At 44.7% G+C, this 23,231-nt stretch overlaps 1 protein-coding gene across 3 annotated transcripts in view; it reads left to right on the forward strand.

Moving 5' to 3' along the window:
- The window catches only part of LOC147706848 (exportin-5-like), a 1,626,836-nt gene that overhangs the window by 144,919 nt on the left and 1,458,686 nt on the right, over window positions 1–23,231 (forward strand). For all 3 annotated transcript variants that reach the window (XM_086926008.1, XM_086926006.1, XM_086926007.1), the window contains exons 3-4: window positions 7,611–7,683; window positions 7,948–8,085. In XM_086926008.1, coding sequence (XP_086782134.1) covers window positions 7,611–7,683; window positions 7,948–8,085 — 211 coding nt within the window. The remainder of the gene's footprint in view (window positions 1–7,610; window positions 7,684–7,947; window positions 8,086–23,231) is intronic.

A 23,231-nucleotide genomic window follows, 5' to 3' on the forward strand; every position in this document is an offset into this window, starting at 1 on the left:
CTGTCCCAAAACCACCCCCCACCCTGCACCCCTGCAGCAGACTAAAAAGCCCCCCCAACCAGCAGTGTGCCTGTTGCCCCATGAACTAGTCTACAGAAAGTCCCCAGAGGAGTAAGGAATCTCCGCAGACCCCTCCCACCACCCTCCTTGTAAACGACAGGAGAGTCATCAACATCGAAGTAACGTTGGTATTATCAGTCACAGACTACAGGGGCACCAACCGCAAAGTTCTGCACAGTAGAAACAAGTCCTAGAGATCGGAACCACCAGTTGCGCCTCTGGAATGCTCGTCCTGTTCTTCCCGGCGTTGTGGCAAAGTGTCCAGCCAGTTGCTTGCATTGTCCGGCACATCAAAGAACAGGGCACGGCTATCATACTCTATCCGAAGTTTGGCAGGGAACAGCATCGAGTACTTGAGGCCCATTTCTCTCAGGCGCCGCTTCACACCTGCGAAACTCTGGCGCTGCCTCTGCACGGCCCTAGTGAAATCCGGATAAAAGTGCACCTCAGAATTCTGGTATTTGAGCGGTCCATGCTGTCTGGACGCCTGAAGGATAACATCCCGGTCCCTAAAATTAAAGAGCCGGGCAATGATGGGTCTGGGCGCCACGCCCGACTTCGGCGGGCCGCCCGGGACCCGATGGGCACGCTCCACCGAGAAAAAGTTGCTCAAGCCTGAAGGTGCGAGATGCGCCTGCACCAAGTCCTCCACAAAAAGGTCCACTGCCGCCTCCTCCGCTCCCTCCGGAACACCAATAATACGGACATTCTGCCGCCTGGCACGTCCTTCAAAGTCCTCCAGTCTTCTGGAAAATTGGTTGTTGGCCAGTCTCAGGGTCCGGACCTCCGTCTGCAGGTCCGATACGTCGGTGGTTAGACTGGAGGTCTTGAGATCTAGGGACTTCACTCGGTCGTTAGTTTTCCCCAAGTCAGCCCTGATAGGAGTAAGGTCCACAGCCAGAGTGTCCACCTTGTGAGTCAGGGCCTCATGTTGTTTTTGCATTTCTGAGCGAATGCCCGCAATGGCTCCCATAACGTCGCTCAGGGTAGGCTCCGAGCCCTCAGGCGAGCCCGCACGATGAAGGTCTTTAGAGGAGGCCACCACAGTGGGTGAGGTCCGTTGCTGAGCATATCGGTCGATTTTATTGAGCTGCGTTTGGGTCGTCCTACGAACACCTCTGTTCGACGACCTATCGGGGTCCCCTCTGCCAGCCATCTTGGGTCCCAGAAGAACAAAGGGCTACTTCGCCAGAGCAAGGGACACTCGAATAGCGTCGAGGCAGTGTCAGTAATCACGCCAAGCCGGCAGTAGGCAACTCCGCAGCCATAAGCACTCCGTCAGCAGGGACCTCGAACAACCGCTTCGCATTCCAATCGTGCGGAGCGTCGGTGAAGGCAGCTGCCACCCAGGAGACAATGGCGCATCCCTGGCACGGAGTTCAGCTCGACGTAGTTTCGTCTAGGAGCCACCGATTTAGAAGCGGAAAGCTGCTCCTGTGTCTGCGACCACCCACAAAATAGAATCCACTAACGTGGATCAGGATTTCCAACAGGATATTTGCGGAGGGTCGGAGGGTCCGCGGAGCTCCGAGCTTACGCGGCCATCTTGGTTGCCCGCGAAGCTCCTCCCCTCCTCGCTTGCCTTTCTTAACTACAGATGGACTCCTCGGTTTACGTCTAATCGTCTATCATGAAGGTCAATTCGGGTTCAGTTGTATTCTGTTTCTCCGAGAGACCCCGTGTATCTCACATACAACCTCTTTTCTTAACGATCATCCATGAGTGCTCTACAATTTCTCAAATTATAGGGGTACAGTTGTTTGTGCTGTATTATAACAGATTAGATTTTATGTTTCCGCAGTCACTCCTTTTCTTTTTGCACTTTGCTAGCACCGACTTTGATATGTGCAAGGATCTCATTGATCTCTCCATAGGGCAATAACCATCCTTATCACCTTAGGATTTGATTTTATCAACCTGCGTATCATCCATTGGCTCCTTTAAAGACTCATTCAAAGGGTTTTTTGCCCCTTCGCTTATTCAATGATTTCACCATAATGAGTCTAGCCAGGCCGACACCCTACACATAGCCCAAGTATTAGGTCCTAAGGAGAACCCCACTGAAAAACACAAAGGGGTTCGAAATGCGTAGACCATCCCTTGTCCTAACACGTTTATAAAAATGATGTAACCAACTAACCTGTTTTCTCTTGTAGAAGATTAAATTATTGAGTGCACTTTGGTTACCTGAGTTACACTGTTTGGCAAGAGCTCTTATTGGGGTAATGTTCTTTGTTGAAAAAGTCTGTGTGTAAACATCTGCATTTGCACTTTCCCCATTCTGGGTCTTCTTTTCCTCTTCCACTTTTTTCCTTTTCTGTTTACATAACACAACTTTCTGTGGTGGGACCAGAGCCCTTTCACTTGTTGTTTTTTTTTTTTAATGCTATTCAAGCAATTTGTTTTTTTTATGTCGTTTATATGAATATTGTACTATAAACACGAAGGTGTAATGTTATTAGTTTGTTGTTCTTATGAATCAAAAAATGAGCTAAGAAAGAAAAATATTGGGAAAATCGAAATAAAAAATATATTTTTTACAGTCACTATGAGTGCCACGTGTGATTGTGATCAAATTAGAATTTAGTAATCATCAGCATTGGCAATTGTCTTGTTATTGTAGTACCACGCACTGTCAGCTCCTCGGGCCAAATCAGGCCAGGCCACTCTCCTGCTCCTGCCCCACCCCACGTACTGGCAGGCACGGCCCCACTCCTCGGGCCAACCCAGCCCAAGCCACTCCCCTGCGCCCACGCACTGTCCAGCACGGCCCGCTCCACAGGTCAAGCCACTCCTGCCCCCACGCACTCTCAGGCACGGCCCTACTCCTCGAGCGAAACCATTCCAAGCCACTCTCCTGCCCCCAGGCACTGTCCGGCACGGGCCGCTCCACGGGCCAAACCAGGCTAAGCCACTCTCCTGCCCCATGCACTGTCCAGCACGGCCCGCTCCACGGGCCAAACCAGGCCAAGCCACTCTCCTGCGTCTGCCCCCACACACTGTCGGTCACGGCCCAGCTTTCTGGGCCAAACCAGGTCAAGTCAGGCTCTTTTCCTTCTCTTCCTCCTTCCAGATCGGCTTTCATAATTCAGAAATTCTTTGCTAAATCTGAGTAGTTTTAAATCAATCAATCATTTGTAAAGCGCACTACATACCCCGAGGGTCTCACGGTGCTTAGGGGGGGGGGGTGTTAGGGGCGCTACTGATCGAACAGCCAGGTCTTGAGTATCCTCCTGAAGGTCAGCAGGTCTTTGGTCTATCGTAGGCTCAGTGGGAGGGTGTTCAATGTCTTGGCGGCGAGGTGGGATAAGGATCTCCCACCGGTGGTGGTTCTTCGGATGCACGGGACGGTGGCGAGATAGAGGTCGGCGGAGCGTAGCTGGCGGTTGAGGATGTAGAAGGAGACCCGTCTGTTGAGGTAGGCTGGGCCAGTCTTGTGGAGTGCCTTGTATGAGTGGGTGAGGAGCTTGAAGGATATCCTCTTGTTGACAGGGAGCCAGTGCAGGTTTCTCAGGTGGTGGGGTGATGTGGCCGTGGCGTGGTACGTCGAGGATCAGTTGTGCCGAGGTGTTTTGGATGCTCTGTAGTCGTTTGAGCTTGGTCGAGGCTCCTGCGTAGAGGGTGTTTCCGTAGTTGAGTCTGCTGCTGACGGCCTGGGTGACTGTCTTTCTTGTATCTGTCAGGATCCATCTGTAGATCATGCGGAGGGTGTGGAAGCAGAAGGAGGAGATTGCGCTGACTTGCTTGGTCATTGAGAGCGTTGAGTCGAGGATGATTCCCAGGTTGTATGCGTGGTCGGTGGGTGTCAGGGCTGCCCCCAGTGCCGTCTGCCACCAGGAGTCGTCCCAGGCTGAAGGGTTGGATCAGAGGATGAGGACCTCCATCTTGTCAGAGTTCAGCTTCAGACGGTCTTCATCCAGTCTGCGACGGCCGTCATTCTTTCGTGGAGGTTGGCTTTGGCAGTGATGGGGTCCTTGGTGAGGGAGAGGATCAGCTGAGTGTCGTCGGCGTAGGAGATTATGTTGAGGTCGTGCTGTCGGGCTACATGTGGGAGCGGGGCCATGTAAATGTTGAACAGCTTCGGGCTGAGGGAGGATCCCTGGGGTACGCTGCAGATGATCTCGGAGGCTTTGGAACGGAATGGGGGGAGGCGGACACTCTGGGTTCTGATCGAGGGGAAGGAGGTGGTCCAATCCAGAGCCTTGTCTCGGATCTCTGCCGCTTGGAGGCGTGCACGTAGTGTGCGGTGGCAGACGGTGTCGAATGCGGCAGATGTCTTGGAGGATGAGTGCTGCGGTCTCGCCGTTGTCCAGCAGGGTCCTGATGTCGTTGGTGGCGGCGATGAGGGCAGTCTCGGTGCTGTGCTTGCTGAGGAACCCTGACTGTGAAGGGTACAGGATTCTGTTTTCTTCGAGGTATCGGGTTAGCTGTCTGACGGTTTTCTCAATGACCTTGGCCGGGAAGGGGAGCAGAGAGATGGGCCGGAAGTTCTTGAGGTCTCTTGGATCTGCCTTAGGTTTTTTGAGTAGGGCGTTGATCTCGGTGTGTTTCCATATCTCTGGGAAGGTCGCGGTCTCGAGGGAGACATTGATGACGTTGCGCAGGTGGGGTGCGATGGAGCTGCTTGCTCTGTTGAAGACGTGGTGCGGAATTGTGTGTCTGAAGGAGAGCTGTAGTGGATTGTGCGCATGGTCTTGATGGTATCATCAATGCTCACGCTGGCCCAGGCTAACAGGGGGTCGTGGTTGATGGTGTACGGCTGTTGTGTTGCTGTCTGTTGTGGCTGTCTGGGTGTTAAAGCTGCTGTGGATGTCTCCTATCTTGCGGTGGAAGAAGGTGGCGAGGGAGTCTCGCATGGCTTGCGGCACGGGATGTCGTTGGTGTTGGAGCTGGGGTTGGATAGTTCTTTCACGGTGTTGAAGAGCTCGTTGCTATTGTGTGCGATGTTGTCGAGGTGGTCTTTGAAGGAGGTCCTCTTGGCCGCCCTGATGAGGTGGTGGTGGTTGCGGATGGCTTCCTTGTGTGCTGCGTGGCTGTCCGGTGTTTGTTCACTGTGCCATTTCTTCTCTAGTTCCCGGCAGGCTTGCTTGGAGGCTAGGAGTTCTGGGATGAACCAGCTGGCCCTCTTGCTGGTGTCTCTGTGGGGGGTTTCTTGAGCGGGGCGAGGGTGTTGGAGCAGTCCTCGATCCAGCGTCTGAGGCTGTGGGCAGCGTCCTCAGTGTTGAAGGGTTCGGTGAGTGGGCTGAGAGCGAGGTTTGTGTGTAGTTGGTCTTCTGTGATTTTGCTCCAGCAGCGGCAGGGGATCTGTTGGGTGCGGTGGTGTGTGGTGGGTTTCTGGAAGGCGAAGTGGATGCATCGGTGGTCGGTCCAGAGGAGTTCGGTGGTGTGGCTGATGGAGGCGTTTGGGCTTGAGGAGAAGACTGGGTCGAGCGTGTGGCCGGCAGAGTGGGTGGGCTTTGTGACGAGTTGCTTCAGTCCGAGGTTGGCGAGGTTATCGATCAGGGTTGTGGAGTTGTCGTTGTTGTTCTCAAGGTGAAAGTTCAGGTCTCCGGGGAGGATGTAGTCGGTGGTGGTCAGGGCGTGCGTGCTGATCAAGTCGGTGATGGAGTCGCGGAACTGGAGGCGGGTTCCGGGGGGTTGGTAGACGAGGGTGCCTCTGAGGGTGGAATTAGGGTCTGTGTGGATCTGGAAATGCATGTGTTCGGCGGTGCTGAGCGCGTCGTCTGTGCTAGTCGAGACCCTGATGCTGTTCTTGTGGACGATGGCGATTCCTTTCATTTATGCTGTCAGTTAATTTGTGTGGGTCTTGCCAATGCGTTTTCAACAGTCCTTCCTCTTTGTTCCGGTCCATAAGACAAAGCATTTTTCAATTTCCTTTTTTTGTGGAGTCAGTTGTTCATGGGTATCTTTTAATGAGGAACAGCTAGATATTAATTTAAAAAAAGTGTAAGCTAGCTGCATTAGTGTTTTAGGCAATGTATGCATTTCTGTGCTTGTTTTACTGATAGTTTGATTTCCATTTTTATAATTGTAAAAGAATTATAAGCATCTTAATTCAAATTTGCTACCTTGGGTAATATTTTAGGCCTACATTTTTTCAGATTTTTCAAAGACTCCAGAGAGTCTTTCTTTACTTGCTAAAACACAAACTACAGTCTCTAATTTTCTATTTCTGGGCACCTAACATAATTATTTTTTTTGGCTAGCAGCAGCCTTCAATGCTAGATATCCCTTTTGGTTTTTCAATTCGAGTGATAATTTAAGAACCATATAACGCAAATGCACCGAGGCAGCCGCCTAAGCTCTATTTAAAGAGTCTCGGGCCTACACGGGTTTGGTGCGTTCTTTGAATAAAACACAGCTTAAAGTGGGTCAGTTCTCTCATTCATATTTGCCGGTGAGCAGTGGTGAGTTTTATGCCTGTTTTCATCCACTCCTTTTACATAGGTCCTTCTACATGAAATTAATGATACTTTTTAAAATACTGGTTTCAGAGCAAATTAAATCATCACATTTGGAAGTGTGACCTGCAAATAGCATTTGGTATGGCATTTTTTCTGTTGGGTTCTACATGTATATGCTAAAAGGCACCCGCCTCTGTAGTATATACATATTAGATTTTTAATTATGTTTTTTTAGTTTTCTGGATACTGTTGGACTGCTGTAGTAGGAGTTAGATGTGTATCTACGTCAGCAGTTCATACTCCTCTAGCTGCCTTTGGTAGGGCCCATTACTAAACCTTTTTATATTGTAGGATTCTACATTTAGTTTGTCTTGATGAAGACCCCATGAAAAGTTGTTGCAAGGGGTCAAAAAACAGATGCTTCCACTGATACTGCTTGCAAATCTCTGCATTGCAGCCTTCACATTGGGTGAAGTATGTGCCTTGGCAAATGTATTGAATAAGCCAAAACAGAGACTTTGTTCTCCTTTTAATTAACTTTCTCCATGCACCTAGTACTTGTTCACTTGCACTGTGCTGTCACTTGGAGCACATTATATCCTATTTTGGATGAACTATAGTTTTTGTGTAGTTGTGACAAATCAATATATAGCTTAGTTTGAATTGTATACAAGGGTTTACTCTATATCTACTTTTTCTTTACATTTGTTGCAGTTGGGGTGGTTACTGCTGGGCCCTTAAAATGCTGATTGTTGTTGTTGAAGTGATTCTGAAGGAGCCAATCTTTTTCATAGTATGGAATTATTCTATAGTTTATTAATCTGCAGAATATCAGTGTGTTCTGGACCTTGGCTGTTCAAAGTGCTCTTGGGGTCTGCACCCATTGTTGAAGATGGTCTCAACAAAGACCAGTGTGAGAGATTGCTGTTTCCACTATTAGTGGAGTTTGACCTACAGTTTCTAGTTGTGCTAAATCTCTTCCAGTACGTGCTATGTCAATCATTCACTTTACTGTAAGATCTATCGTGCACTCCATATAATAAGTGATTTTGAAGTAGTGCAATAGACTTGTTTGCCTTAGTTTGTGTTTTGGAAAGTATTTGGTGAATGTCTGCAGATAGTAATCAGTTGTCTCTCTTTTCTTAGGGTACGCTGGGCAGAAATGGCGGCGAATGAAAAAAAGTTACTGAAGATAAATGTGATGGGCTTGATTAGCAACGTGAGTACCGAGAAAGTGTCTGTCTGTGCGAAGACACAGCAAGTTGAGGTTGGAAGTAAAATCTCTAAGTGAGCAGGAGGACACTGCTGTACATGTACAGTAACTTTATGTAGAGGCGGGAGTGGTGGTGACAAATGGTCAGTACTGTGTTTGCAGTGTTTTTTGTGTGTTTTTTAGGTTATTGCATAGTATGTTTTTCATTTGTTCCTTGCATAGCATTGTTTTGTACATGTTGCCTTTCATCAATGTCTTTCTCCATCACAGGGAACCAGACACATTACGCGAGAGAAAAATGAAATTAAAGAAGGCATTGCTCGTGTTGTGGTGGAGATGATAAAACATGATTGGCCAGATAAGTGGCCAAAATTGCTGTCAGAATTAGATGCAGTTGCCAAAAAACTGGTATGTACAATTTTTGGTGCTCTGAAATTCATTGGGCTCTGGTCAATAGCAGTACTTCCTAAAGTCTGTCCCTTTCCTTTTCATGATATACTTTCAGAATTTTTTTATTTACATCAAATGAGCTATGTTTATTATTAATGAGAAAGAAAAACATTTCAGAATATATGCAAAAGTTGTATATTATGCAGTGTGAATTGGATATATGATAGCATTCTCATGCATAGTAAAAACAAAATAAGTATGTGCCATGTTTGAGACTTAATGGAAGAGGTATGTGTGCGAAAGATGCATCTTTCTGAGACCACTAGGAAACCATGTGCACAACTTTTTCATGCAAGCAAAATACCGCCAAACCTTGCAGGCTTAGCTAAAGTTCTGAATGAAGCATTTTCTCTGCCCAGCTGTTTGCTTTATTTCCTACTTAATTTAGAATTGCCTGTGAGAGACAGCCCTGGGAAGTCTCTCAAAATTAATGCTGTCACTTTGAAATCTTTATGTGAAACATCTGTTGTACAAACGGCCATTCGTGCATGGTTGTCTCCCCACTTCGATCTGTATGCTTTTTTTCTGCTTCCCATACATGATGCAGGGCCTGCTACAGTTCCTGAAATGACGTGAGTTCTATTTTTCAGTTATATTTGTCTTTAAAACTAATTTATTTGGCTCCCTCTGCCACACATGCTGCTCCCTAATAGGTAGGTATATATAGTTAGGACCTAGTTTCCATAGGAAATCCATAGGAAATCCGCAACATTCTATTGCTAATAACTTTGGCGCCGGTTGAGGAATTTGCGTGTAACTTTCCAAAATTTAGGCCAGCTCCGCTCCGCTCCTTCCCTGAAAGTGTCTGGGGGGGGAATTCGTCAAGCGGGGGCCGAGAAAAAAGGGGGGTCCCAAAACGTCTTTTCCCCATGTTAATTTCCATAGGACGTTCAGACACGGCTACAGCCCGAACCGCTGAATGGAATTACACCAAACTTGGCAAAATGGTAGGGACTGGTACGCAGAAGTGCCTTTTGTTTAAATGGTGTAAATCCCTCCAGTAGTTCCTGAGAAAATCAAAAGGAAAACATATATATATCAGAGAGACTTTCCGCAAACTGGAGAAGCTCTCTAAGAAGGAGCAGGCCAAGTGGTGGGAGAACAAATCCCTCACAAGATACCTGGAGGTTGGGCGGGTTCCTAGGGGGCTCCGAATCACATTGGCCCAGAGCTACGATAACCCGGACCCGCACATGCTTGAGGAATGGGCTACAGCCAACTTGGAATCGTCAGCAAGGTTGATGAGGATCCTTGTAAAGTACGCAAAAAGTGATAGACTTAAACTCCAAACCGAGATTGAGCAACTCGAGGCGGAGCTGTCTAAAGTTGAAATTGATGAAGAAGTAAGAAAAATGAGGGAGGATATGGAGAGTCGATTGGCGAAGGAGGAGGACATTATTAAAAAACGCAAGGCTTTTAAATTTGAAAGAGACAGGCTTGATTATTTAAATGGACACATTTTCACATTTGCACGCAAGTTTGATGGAATTAAAGCCAGGATTGGCAATACAGGACATAAGGCAAGAGAAACTACGTCCGTATCTGTCTCCTCCACAGACCTGAGTTCAGCTGCAGAAAGTGAGGCAGAGGAAGGCCCCTCCAGGAAACAGGGGCAGGGGTTGGGGTTTACAAAACTCACCCCGGCACAGGAGGTGAGCTGCCTGTGCGAGAATCGAAGGGATACTCTGCGCTCAAGCTCACAGACAAAGGCCCCACCAGGAAACAAAGGGCAAACAGGAAACGGGCTGAACGCAGGAAATGCAACAAAAACAAGAGGAGAAAAGAAAACAAACCGGGGGAGATGGAACAAGAAAAGAGGACAGACATCTGCGCCCCCTCAGTGATAAATCTTACTGACATAGTCCTAACTACAAAAGAAACTTCCATCCTGTCTCTGGGACTATCATACTGTCCCCCAAGGGACTTCAATTACGCTGATACTCGAATGGATGTTTTTCGATATGTCAGAAAGTTAAAGCTCAATAAATTCCATCGACAACACCCATATAAAAAATCTAAAACCACAGTGCCAACCAGTCCCTCACTTTTGACTGCCGGTGAGGGAAAGGAAATGCAAGAAATATGGGAATTACAATGTGAAAGCACAGATACGCCAGCAGTCACTGATGAAGCCATTGGTAGTGGAGTCGCGACCACTCCTTTCAAACCAAAGTCCACCTTCCTTCCAATATTGACCCATGATAATTTGGATGTATACCACGAACTCGTAATTGGTGACTTGAAAAAATTATATGCTGCCTCAAATAAGGAGAAAGTCATCAATAGACAAAATCAGTGCTATTACAATCTGGTCAAAAAATTGAAAAACAATGACAAAATCATAGTTAAGCCGGCCGACAAAGGAGGCAACGTTGTCCTTTGGAAACGTGAGGAATACATCAAAGAGGCCGAGCTTCAATTGGGTGACACGGACTGCTACAAAAAGAGCAACTTGCCTGCCATCAGAGCAGCCTGGAATGACCAAAATTCAAAGCTAATGGCATGGCAAAGTAGTGGTTTAATTTCGTTTGACGAATATAAATACTTGAAGAAGGACTACCCAGTTTCTACCTTCTACCCAAGGTGCACAAGGATGCCCTTGTGCCCCCTGGAAGGCCAATAATATCGGCCATAGACATCTCCACGGAATGCATTTCCCGCTATATTGACTACTTCCTACAAGAATGGGTAAAGAGCTTGGGTTCCTATGTCAGAGATACGACTGACTTTTTGTGCAAACTGGCTTCTATTACCTGGGATGATGAACTATTGCTTATTACCATGGATGTTACTTCATTGTACACATCAATTCAACACTGCGATGGTATAAAAGCGGTTGAGTATTACCTTGATAAACGCCCCATTGAATATTTACAGCATAATAAGATGATTGTTGGTATGTTGAAGATCTGTTTGGAACAAAACTTTTTTACTTTTAACAACCAAGTATACCAGCAATTGAGAGGGGTGGCTATGGGGGCCTGCTTCTCCCCTAGCTTCGCCTGTCTACATATGGGGCTATGGGAGGAGCGGGTCCTTATGGGTGATCATAAGGAAACCATGCAGAACAAGGTTATGCTCTACCTAAGGTATATTGATGACCTATTTATGATTTGGAGGGGGTCGCATGAGGAGGCTACTGAGTTTGTGAAACAGTTGAATATGAACAATTTGAACCTTCAATTCACATCACACATTGACAAAGAAAAGGTTACTTTCTTAGATGTGGAGGTTTATATCAGGGATGGCACTCTGCAAACTAAGTTACATAGAAAAATAACTGCTGGTAATACAGTCCTACACGCCAGCAGCCAGCATCCCCAACACCTTATCCGCAGCATCCCCTATGGGGAGATGCTGAGATTGCGGAGAATTTGCAGCTCTGATTTGGAGTGTGACCTGGCACAACAAGCCAGCAAAGCTAGGTTCTTGCAAAGAGGTTATAGTAGTACTGTACTAGAGGGAGCAATTAGACGTACTAAGAAAATCACGAGGGAGGATGCACTAGTGCCCAAAACTAAACCCAATGCAGAGTATAGTAACAATGAGCAAATCCAATCCAGAGCCATTGTGACCTATAGTAACCAACATTCCCAGATTAGAAAAATCCTGAATAAGAATTGGAATCTGGTCAAGGGTGACCCTGTAATAGGTGACCTGGTACCGGATAAACCTAGCCTAACTTTTCGAAAATCCCCTAGCCTTGCCAGTGCCTTAGTCAGCAATACATTAGAACCCGAAAAATCCTGGATGGATCACATCACTGGTTTCAAAAAGTGTCTTACATGTAAAGCTTGTCGCCACGGAGTCAACAAAACTCACGTCCCACACCCTTTCTCAGACAAACCCTATGTCATCAATAAAAGACTCACATGCAGGACAGAATACGTTGTCTATGTCCTGCAGTGCCCTTGTGGACTACAATATGTGGGGAGTACGCGCCCACCTGCCCACAAGCGCATTTTGCAACATCTAAGGGCAATCTCCGGAAAGGACCAGGCCTACCCAGTGGCTAGACACTTAGAAACCACACATAATAGTGACCCCAGTAGCTTACAGTATTTCCTTGTGGACTCAGTTCTGCCTCTAAAAAGAGGAGGTAACCGAGACGCTAAATTACGCCTCTTGGAAACCAGGTTTATCCTTGAGTTCAACACAAAGAGCCCCGGAGGTTTGAACAATAGCGAGGATCTTTATACTTGCCTCTAGTCGGAGTAAATCTGCTGATCATTAATTTTGAATGTATCATGAACTTATTTGTATGAGCAATTTCCCCTAGCCGGCTCTTGAATTGGTTTTAATCTGACTCTGCTACCTGCTGTTAACTGTAGCATGTTTTTAACAATCAGTATTGGCACCTTTTCACTTTATAACACTTCTTGATCTGCAGTAACCATAAGAGGTTGATTTAAAAGTGCATGCCACTAATTGTCCTTATCGGTTTGTGCAGTTTTCTTGGGTATGCCCACTGGGGCACAATTTTCTTCTCTATGTGAAACTGTATGTTTTCTGACTGCGAATGATAAATTAGGGTTCCTAAAACTGTATATATTTACATATGAATAGGGGTCATATATACTGACCAAATTGTGTACATATATGGAGTATAATTGATAAAATTGCTATTGACTAATAGTTATTTTAATTATGTGTATATATATGAAATTTATTTATTTGTATAAATTTTAGAGAGAATTTTTTATACTCTACTAACACATGTATACGCACTGGAACCCGTTGGGCACCATGCCCTTTATTCTCTGCTGACTGAACATAGTATGTTTTCACTGTCGATGCAATGATGAGAGAAAAAAAAAAAAATGTGAACTGCACAGCTATAGTAAATTAGGCACTGGCACTTTATAAACCCTCGTTTGTGTCCATGACACGCTATGTGAACAAGCCTCTCTCGAGGTGAAACGCGTCATGGCGAATTGCAGGCTGTAACTCTGGCACGGAATAAAATGCACTGAGAAACTGCACTTACTTTGTGGTCTCGCTCTTTTCGTTGTTCTGCGTGGAAGGCAGAGGGAATACGACGACCTTTTGGATATATATATATATATATATATATATCTGGGCGGAGCCTAACCACACATCTCATCGTGAGATCTGATTGGATGTCAGCACTTCATCCAAGAAGTGTTGGCAGCCATCTTGGGACCAATATACATGATAGCACCTCATTAAAAAGCAGTGCAGATAATAAAAGTTTTTAGGACTTTAGTTACATTATAAATCATTTGTTGATGGTACCATACTCATTTTAGGAATTGGGGTGTGTTCTAAGGTGATTTTACCATGTGAAAAAGCCTTCTGCTGGGATATCATGAATCATGTTTGAAAGAAAACGATTATCTCATGCTTTTCCCACAGTGGTTTGGAAGGGGATCTATAAGCTAAGCTGAAAGCATATTTTCGGTAAATTCACATTATCTTTCTCAGTCATGTGAGAATGAAGTCTGACATTCTCAGTTAAAAAATGTACATCCAACAAGGACAGAGACTGTCAGTTGATTCCTTTGTGTTCTACTGCAGCCTCCTAGAGTGTTCTAAAGAACAACTAGAGCGCTAATAGTCCTACTTATTACAAAGGTATGGCTCACCTGAAGCCATCTTGATTGGAATAAAGTTATAACTCTTAAAACATTTAATTTAAAAAGGAACAAAATGAGGGGGTATATTTTGCCATAGAAAGTATGATTAGTGCTGCAGAAAGAAAAATTAGGGCACATTTTGAGTGACTTCTCAAATCCTCTTCTATTTCATTAAAACATTCTAACATGCAGTCTCCCAAGATGGCCACCAGAGACAAAAAAGCCCAAATGTAGCCCAAATATCACCCAGATGAAGACCAAGTATAGCCCAATGACAGAATGTCGTAGAGTGTTCTAAAGAACAACTAGAGCGCTAACAGTCTTACTTATGACAAAAGTATGGCACACCAGAAGCCATCTTGATTGGAATGAAGTGGTAAGTTTGAAAACATTTAATTTAAAAAGGAACAAAATGAGGGGGTTCATTTTGCCCTAGAAAGTATGATTCGTGCTTCAGAAAGAAAAATTAGGGCACATTTTGAGTGACTTCTCAAATCCTCTTCTATTTCATTAAAACAATTCTGACATGCAGACTGAAACATGCACTTTGAATACCAGCAGCAGACTTCCCTGGTGAGCAGTAGCTTTACTACAGTGCTTAGAGTGCTAACATTCAGAATTTATGGCAAATGTGTGACACATCTGAATGCCTTCTTGATGGAACCAAAGTAAACAAGCATTGAAAATGCAATAGATCGCGCCCTCGTTTCGGTTAAAGCGATTCTGTTTGTAATGAGGTGGCTATTTAGCTTTGCTTTTATTAGTGTTTTTCAAACTTTCATGTAACTAACATGCATATGTATGCATATATGTATATGTATGCATGCATTTATATTTGTATTTATTTAGATAGATATGTAGATTATATATGTATGTGTGTATATATATATATATATATATATATATATATATATATATATATATTCACTGAAAAAACCATAGGTTTCACACCAGTTATAGTTAGGAATTAGCATCTAAAAAACCTATTAAATTCACTGATAACGCCAGTTATAGTTACCTGGAAATTTTACTGACATAAAACCATTGAAATTCCCACGTTATAGTTAGTTGGGCTCACTATAACTTGCCCGCCTGCAATGCACTGCTGATGATGTCACATATTACATCACTCATGACATGGTCAGTGACATCACTCATGACATCATCAGTAAAATTTCCAGGTAACTATAACTGGTGTGAAACCTATGGTTTTTTTCAGTGAATTTCATAGGTTTTTTAAATGCTAATTCCTTTCTATATCGAGTCTGTAACCTACTATTTTTTTTTTAATTTGCTGTTTTGTGTGAGTATTAATTAGTAATATTTTTTTTATAATAATATGTTACATTTTATTTATTTTTTATCATTTTTTTTTTGGGGCGCTCTGGGTCCCCGCACCGGTAAGCTCTCCGGAAAGCGCACCCAGAGCGCTACTTGCGTTCGTGAAAAAAAATATGAATGAAAAGTAAATAATAACGCAAGACATTTAGTACCATACATATAAAATCATTTTTTTTTTTAATAAAGAAATGAAAATAATTTTGCATTTCCGTGAAACTATCAAAACGTCACTTAGGCGCGCCGCGTTTGCGCCCCCGGAAGCGCCTACGTTCGCGCTGCGTATGCGCCCCCTGAAGCGCTCCAGTGCGCGCAGCATCAGCGCGTCAAGTCATGTAACCTTAAAATAACACTTTTTATTGGTTGCTAACAGTTTTTTGTACAAAGAATGAAATCCCCATCTATTTCCTTCACTTCTTCTTTCACTTTTGTGACTGAAAGACCTGCCTTTTTGCTCTTGGATCTTTCTTGGATAATCATGGCTGCCAGACCATCCAGCAGTGAAGATGAGCCTGAATTCATTGATGAAGAGCCTCCTCAGCCGAAGGTCAAAGAGGATTTCATCTGGAATTTTTTTTCCATACCTGATGACCAGAAGAAGGTCAATGCTCCAAAAGTGGAGTGCAGGATCTGTCACACAGTCCTGTCACGGGGTGACCCCACTAAGAAATATTCTTTTGGGAACTCCACAATGCTTCGTCATGTGGAGAGGAAGCACCCCCAGAATTTTGCCCGGGAAAGTGTCAGGGCTCTGGCACAAGAGGTTCCCAGTGATGGGGCCTCTACATCAACCGGAGGAGCAACTACTTGAGTGAGGGGGCGATCGCAAGAGCTGGTTCCAAACATTCAGCCTACATTCAACAAAGGCGTCCTGAAATGCAGATACTGTGATCAGCTACTTACCTTTGGGGAGCAAAGTGTTCTGCTCATGGTTCGAGCATTGGAGAACCATCGCTGCCGTTCCCAGCCCTAATTTCTTTTGGTTTTTTTTGCTCTTGTTGAGCAGTTTCCATTCCCTGTTTTTGTTTTGGTTCTAAAAAAGAAGAAAAAAAAGTTCTTTTCAGAACTACCTCCAATTCTCATCAAAGAGCTATATTCTTAAAAAAAAAAAGAGTAAGTGAAGTGGAGTGCATTAATAATGGAAAGAAAAATGAGTAAGAAAGAACAGAAAGGTATGAGAGGAGAAAGGAAGTGAAGTAGGGGGACTGAAAGAAGTGAGTGTGGGGAAGGAAAGTAAGGAGAAGGAGAGTGAACATGGGGAATGTGGATATTCAAAGAAAATGTTGAAAAGATCGGGGGTGTGGAAGGGTAAGAAAAGATGCATTGCTGGAGTTGCATCATTTTTGTGACACACTCCAGCAATGCATCACTTTTGCGCTTACAGATACGTCTGAAATACTGACGTATCTGTAAGTACTTCCGACATAATACGTCATATATTTAATATGACGCATGACTAGAAGACTGAAGGCCTCATTTATGAGGCTATGCGTCACTTTAACGCCACCGGTGCGTCACTTTTTGTGACGCACCAGTACTGTAAAAAATGCGCCTTATTCAGTCATATTTACAAAGTGACGCATCTAGGTAGATGCGTCACTTTGTAAGCCCCTGCGCCACATTATACCTACATCAGGTGTAATGTATGCAAAAGGGACGTATTGACACAAGAAAGGGTCGTAGAGGTGACGCAGTGAAATCTATGAGATATCACTGTGTCACTTTTATGACGCTGTTGCGTCCAAATCTTACGCCTGTTTCACAGTAGGCGTAAGACTGATGCAGGCCCTTTCACATGGGGCCTGGCCCCATGTGAAAGGATGCATTGCTGGAGTTGCATCATTTTTGTGACACACTCCAGCAATGCATCACTTTTGCACTTACAGATACGTCTGAAATACTAACGTATCTGTAAGTACTTGCGACATAATACGTCATATATTTAATATGACGCATGAGTAGAAGACTGAAGGCCTCATTTATAAGACCATGCGTCACTTTTACGCCACCGGTACGTCCCTTTTTGTGACGCATCAGCAGCATAAAACATGCACCTTATTCAGTTATATTTACAAAGTGACGCATCTAGGAAGATGCGTCACTTTGTAAACCCCTGCGCCACATTATACCTACGTCAGGTGTAATGTATACAAAAGGGGCGTGTTGACGCAAGAAAGGGTCGTAGAGATGACTCGGTGAATAAACTGGGTTTTCCCCATGCTACGCTCCCCGGTGCGCGTACCGGGCGCTCCCCCTGGGCAAATCGAAAAAATATATATATTTATTTTGCCCCGCGGGGCCCTTTTATGGCCCCCACATCAAACCTAGGGGGTCAGGGGGGGTCTACTCTGCCCCCTTATGGTCATTTCCCCCTTTGTTTTTGCCACCTCTTGTGTCTCGATCTTACCGAGACACAAGATGGCGGCCGCTCCGGACTGTTTAGAATGTTTACAGACACCCGAGAGCCAATCCGCTTTCTGCGCGCAAGTCGCTTAGCTCGCCCGGTGCGCGTACCGGGGCGCGCCTATAGATATATATATTTTTTGAACCTAAATTACTCAAAATCCACTGGAGCACATATCTTGAGACCTAGCAAAGGCACATCGGGCTACCAGTCCCTACAATTTTGCCAAGTTTGGTGAAAATCCATTCAGCCGTTCGGGCTAAAAGTGAGTTTGACCGCCCTATGGAAATTAACATGGAGAAAACACGTTTTGGGATTTTGGGACCCCCCTTTTATCTCGGCCCCCGCTTGACGAATCCCCCCCCCACATTTTCAGGGAAGGAGCAGAGCGGAGCCGGCCACCTTCTTTGAGAAATTCGCGAAGATTCGTCCACTGGCGCCAAAGTTATTCCCACTAGAATGTTGCGGATTTCCTATGGAAAGTAGATCCTAACTATAACTACCTACTGGCGACCGCCAGTAGGATATATATATATATATATATATATATATATATATATATATATATATATATATATCCAGCTCAAGTCCCTGCAAATTTTCAGGAGCGGTATTCTTTTTACTCGTCACTGGTTGGGTTACAGTGCAATGGTTTGTAGTTGATTGACAAAATGACTTAATATGCAATGGGCTGTGCCACTTCAATATGGCTGACAGATGGTCAGGAAGAGAAGGTTCAATCCCTATGCCGATACACGGCGAGATACCATGTAATGTGAGATTGAAAATTTTCGTGTCACTCATGATTTGATTTATTTAAATAATTTTGTCAAAAATATGTTCGAAATAATTGAGAGCATATATTGGGGCTAAATGGAGTAGAAAAGCCGCGCATAACAAATGTGTACTGACTCAACATGTGACGTATACTGTGAACAACTTCCAATATGGTATACAGATTTTAGTCCCTTGTTTGTTTTCGCCCGTTAATCACGAGTGCACGCTGTTAAAAACATGGCGCCCACCATCAATGTTTGTAACATTGAGGAAGGCGGAGCGCCGAAACGCGTCTGTTGCGAACCTGAAATAAAATAATCGAAAACGACCCCCGGAGTGCGTGGTTTCTTTGGCGATAACTGGTGGAAACCGTGAGCTGTATATATATATGTATGTATGTATGTATGTATGTATGTATGTATGTATATATATATATGAGGTACGTGTAGTTCCCAGTACAGCGCAGCGCAGTCAGCCACACCGCTAGTCAGGAACAGGCAAGACCCAAACGTGGTGCAAATGAATTTATTTAGTTCTTAGCCCAGCACCAATCCGCCATGACGCGTTTCGGCTAGAGATAGCCTTGATCACATGACAAACGTCACGGGCGATGACCACCCCTTTTAAAGTGCAATACAAGTCATCACATGTGATAGAAAGCGAAAAAATACTCTACTTTCTGATGAAATACAAAATAGATGTACAATAACTGCATAAATGCATGAGTCACACAAAGGCAAAAATCAACAATCATTAGATTTGCATAAATAAGAGTTCATGGCATGGCTAATAAATAAATAAACTTATTGATAGTACAAAAAGTTTAAAAACATTTAAAAGCCTATAAATAGTTTTAACTGTTCATATTACAATTTAAAACTGTCGCCACGCTAATTATGTACTTGTCGGGAAAATTCATTATCACCATTGTTAGTAAACAAGTACTGTTATATCCTTAGTACAAACCACAATTCATTTTGTACCAAGGTATCAAATGATCGGATAGTGCATGTAGAAATACTGCCCATGTGGGCTGCTACAAGACAAAGATCTTAACCGCCTGATAATCAATTGTGCAACACAGTTATTACAAACACATCACATGACCTGATGACAAAAAAGTGCTACTGTAAAGTGAATTGTGCAAAAAGTAATGTTAATTCATTAATTTAGTAAGTGATAGGTTAAAATCATTGGTCAAACAGTGTGAGGGTCCAGGGTTCATGTTAAGTATTAGCCATACCACCATTTCCATATTAAATTCAAGTTACAGGACATATGAAATTGGTTCAGGTTAGACTGAAATGCAACAGCAGAATGGGTATGTACAAGTTATAGATGTGTGTAGCAATCCTCTCCCATATTGAGACCCTGAGGTGTCTTGGTGTCAAGGGAGATAATATAGCGGGTCTCCAGCTTCCTGAGTTGGGCCTCCCTATCACCACCTCTCCTTTGAGGGGGGATGCAATCTATAACATAATAGCGCAACGTTGATGCATCTTTACCGTGTGCTATTTCAAAATGCCTGGCTACTGGGTATGCAGGATCAGCATGTGCAATTGCACGAAGATGTTGTAATATGCGCTTATGGACCTGAGGTCGAGTACTGCCTACATACCGGAGCCCGCATGGACATTCTAAAACATAGACTGCGAATTCTGTTTTGCAGCTAAGTTTTTGTTGAATCTTGATAGGTGTGGGAGATAAAGGTGTAACTACCTCGGTTTTACTCACACCATGCTTGCATGCTTTGCAGCTAGAACATCGTATGAACCCCTTGCTGTCGTCTAACCAAGAGCTGGTTACAACTTCAGGGCTACTGGATACCAGGCTATCTTTCATTGACTTAGCTTTTCTGTATGTGATGCTGGGATGTTGAGGCAGAATGGTGCCCAACACAGGATCCGTTGAAATCAGAGACCAATTGCTTCTGATTATTTTTTCAATTACTCTGTGCTGGTTACTATAACCAATGATCAATCTAGTATAATTGTCACACACTCTAGCAGGGACAGTTGGCTGATTTTCACCTCCTAAACCTAGGAGTTCCATCCTGTTAGCCCTGTTAGCCCTAGTCATGGCAGCATCCAAGATAGCTGGTTTGTAGCTACGCTGTAGAAATCGCTCCCTGCACTGCAATTGCGCTACACGGCACTGGTTTTCACTACTGCAAATACGTCTGACCCGCAGCATCTCCCCATAGGGGATGCTGCGAATTAAGTGGGCGGGATGATGGCTGTCCGCATGCAGCAGCGTATTACCAGCCGTGGGCTTCCGGTACAACTTAGTTTGGAGAGTGCCATCCTGAACATAGATCTCAACGTCAAGAAACACAACAGATTGGGAACTGATAGTACTGGTTAGTTGGATATTAAGATTATTGATATTGAGTTTATCAATAAATTCTCTCACCTCTATTTCAGTCCCCTCCCAAACAAAAAACAGATCATCAATGTAACGAAACCAGAGTTTCACCTTTGTGTTCATAATGTCAGAATATTCTACCATCAGGACCTGCTCCTCCCAGAACCCCATGTGCAGACATGCGTAACTCGGAGAGAAGCAGGCCCCCATAGCTACTCCTCTGGTCTGTAAAAATAACTGTTTAGCAAACAAAAACATATTGTTATTCAAACACATCGATATCATCTCCACCACCATTTTAGAATGTTCATTAAAACATTCATCCCTCTTCCCTAGGAAGTGTTTAATGGCTCTTAGTCCGTCTTGATGGAATATGCTGGTGTAAAGAGAGGTGACGTCCATAGACACCAGCATATAGGTGGATTTCCATCTGAAATCGATGAGTTTTTTCAACAAGTGAGTTGTGTCCAAGACAAACGAGGGCAGACTTCTTACATGCTCTTGGAGAAAGAAGTCGATGTATCTGCTCACATTTTCTAAAAGACTGTTGCATGCAGAGATAATGGGTCTGCCAGGCGGTTGTTCTCGATTTTTGTGGACCTTTGGAATAAAATAAATTACCGGAGTCACAGGATGTTCATTTTTTAAAAACTTGTACTCCTCCATGGTCAACAGTCCTTTACTTCGCCAGGCAGACAACTTCAAATAAATGTCATTCTTTGCTGCATTTGCATCTTGCAAGGTTATCCGCTTCTAGCAGTCTTTGTCATTCAATTGATTGTGAGCTTCCTCTAGATACATTTTCCTTGGCCACAAAACGACGTTGCCCCCCTTGTCTGATTGCCTTATGACTAGTTGTTTGTTTGCCTTTAATTTTTTAACCAGCTTGTGATATTCGCCATCTTTATAGTTGTACCGTTTGGTAGAGTGTGATGTTTTAATTTGCAGCTCTTTCAGTTGGGAGTTCACTCGCTCATGAAAAATGTCAATGTTGTCCTTGATCATTAGGGGACAGTACTTAGATTTAGGTCTGAAGGGGGTCTGGCATATCTTAGGAAGTGGTTCACCACCTAGTGCAGTTTGAGTCTCCGTAGGGATTGTTCTTTCCTCTTGAATTTCAAACAGTTCCTGTGTTAGTGCTGCTCCTCGAACAAAAGAGTCATCGGACCCCTGATCACCTGTGAGGTCTGAAATCGACCCTTGTATGCCTGCGTTGTTACCATGTGCATCCAAGGAACGTGTAGCAAAATGTTTTCGCAACTTCAGTTTGCGTGTGTATTTAAACATGTCGATTCTCGTTGCAGCATAATCAAAATTACCCCTGGGGCTGTAAGACAGACACAAAGATAGAATTGAGATCTCTTTGGAAGTTAACACAGTATTCGATAGATTGATTACCGATTGTGAACTAGTTTGGGAGATATTGGTCTCATTTACTGCTGTGCTTGGGGTGCCCGATTCTTGTTCCACCTGGATCGTGGTTTCCTGGGCTTTCCTCTTGTCGATACGGCGTTTGTGGCACTTGCGCCTTTCGGCTCGCTTCCTGTTGGTGCGCCAGCGCTGGCAGCCGCTGAACCCGATCGCAAAGTAGACTTGCGGTCTTGCTGTACCACTTCCATTTCTTCCCCCGGGGTATATTTGCGAAACCCCGACCGCAGTTGTCTTCTTGTGTCGTTATCAGACTCGCTTTCTGGCTGCGAACTGTCCCCCGAGACCGAGGACACCTCTATCTGTCCCGTAGTAGTTGATGTGCTTGGTGTGGTGTGCGCGATACTCTCAGTGATATTTCGTCGTTGTTTGATGGAGTCATACTTTTTTGCAAACGTAAATATCTGCCCATTTTCATAATCGAGCCTATCGCGTTGAAATTTATACGCCTTCCTTTTCTTTATGATGTCTTCCTCACGTTTTAAACGCGCATTCATCTCCTCTCTGTACTTGGTGATTTCCGGAGAGGGAGGAAGTTTATCAATCTCCGCATTCAGTTCTGTAATCTCATCCAATAGCTTCAGACGATCACTTGTCGCATATTGGATAAGTATGCTCATGAGGCGTTTTGAGTTGTCCAAATTACATTGCGCCCAATCAGTCATCATTTGGGGGTCTGGTTTTTCATAGGACGGGGCGAGTAGAATGCGCAATCCACGCGGTACCCGACCCACCTCCAAGTACCCTGTTAAGGAGGTGTGTTCCCACCATTTTGACTGTTCGCTTTTACTCGCCTTTTCAAGCTTTTTGAACAACTCTCTCACACCATCAGTTTTTCCTGGCACATGGGTTGAAGTAATGGCTGGTGCGGACCCCCCAGCCGGGGGATCCGTAAACATTCCCCTGGACGCCTCAACACGCCCCCTTAACGTGTCCGCGGACATGGTGCGATATAATGGGCAAAATTGGTCACAGCGCACAACAAGGCGAACTCCTACCCGACAATGCTCCTCGGAGTCGCTCTTGTTTTCTCCACACAGGAATGCTGCAGTTGGTTTCGGCTCCGCTCGCTGGTACTCGTCTGTAGACTCTCGGATCCCTGACCAGCCGCCGCTGGTCCGGTATTCACGAAAATCACTTCCGGTCTTTCCGCTGCAAGCTGCCAAACGATTCCGCTTCTCCTGGGGCGTGGCGGC

The sequence above is a fragment of the Lissotriton vulgaris genome, chromosome 6 (genome assembly GCF_964263255.1).
Source record: "Lissotriton vulgaris chromosome 6, aLisVul1.2, whole genome shotgun sequence".
Lineage (NCBI taxonomy): Eukaryota > Metazoa > Chordata > Amphibia > Caudata > Salamandridae > Lissotriton > Lissotriton vulgaris.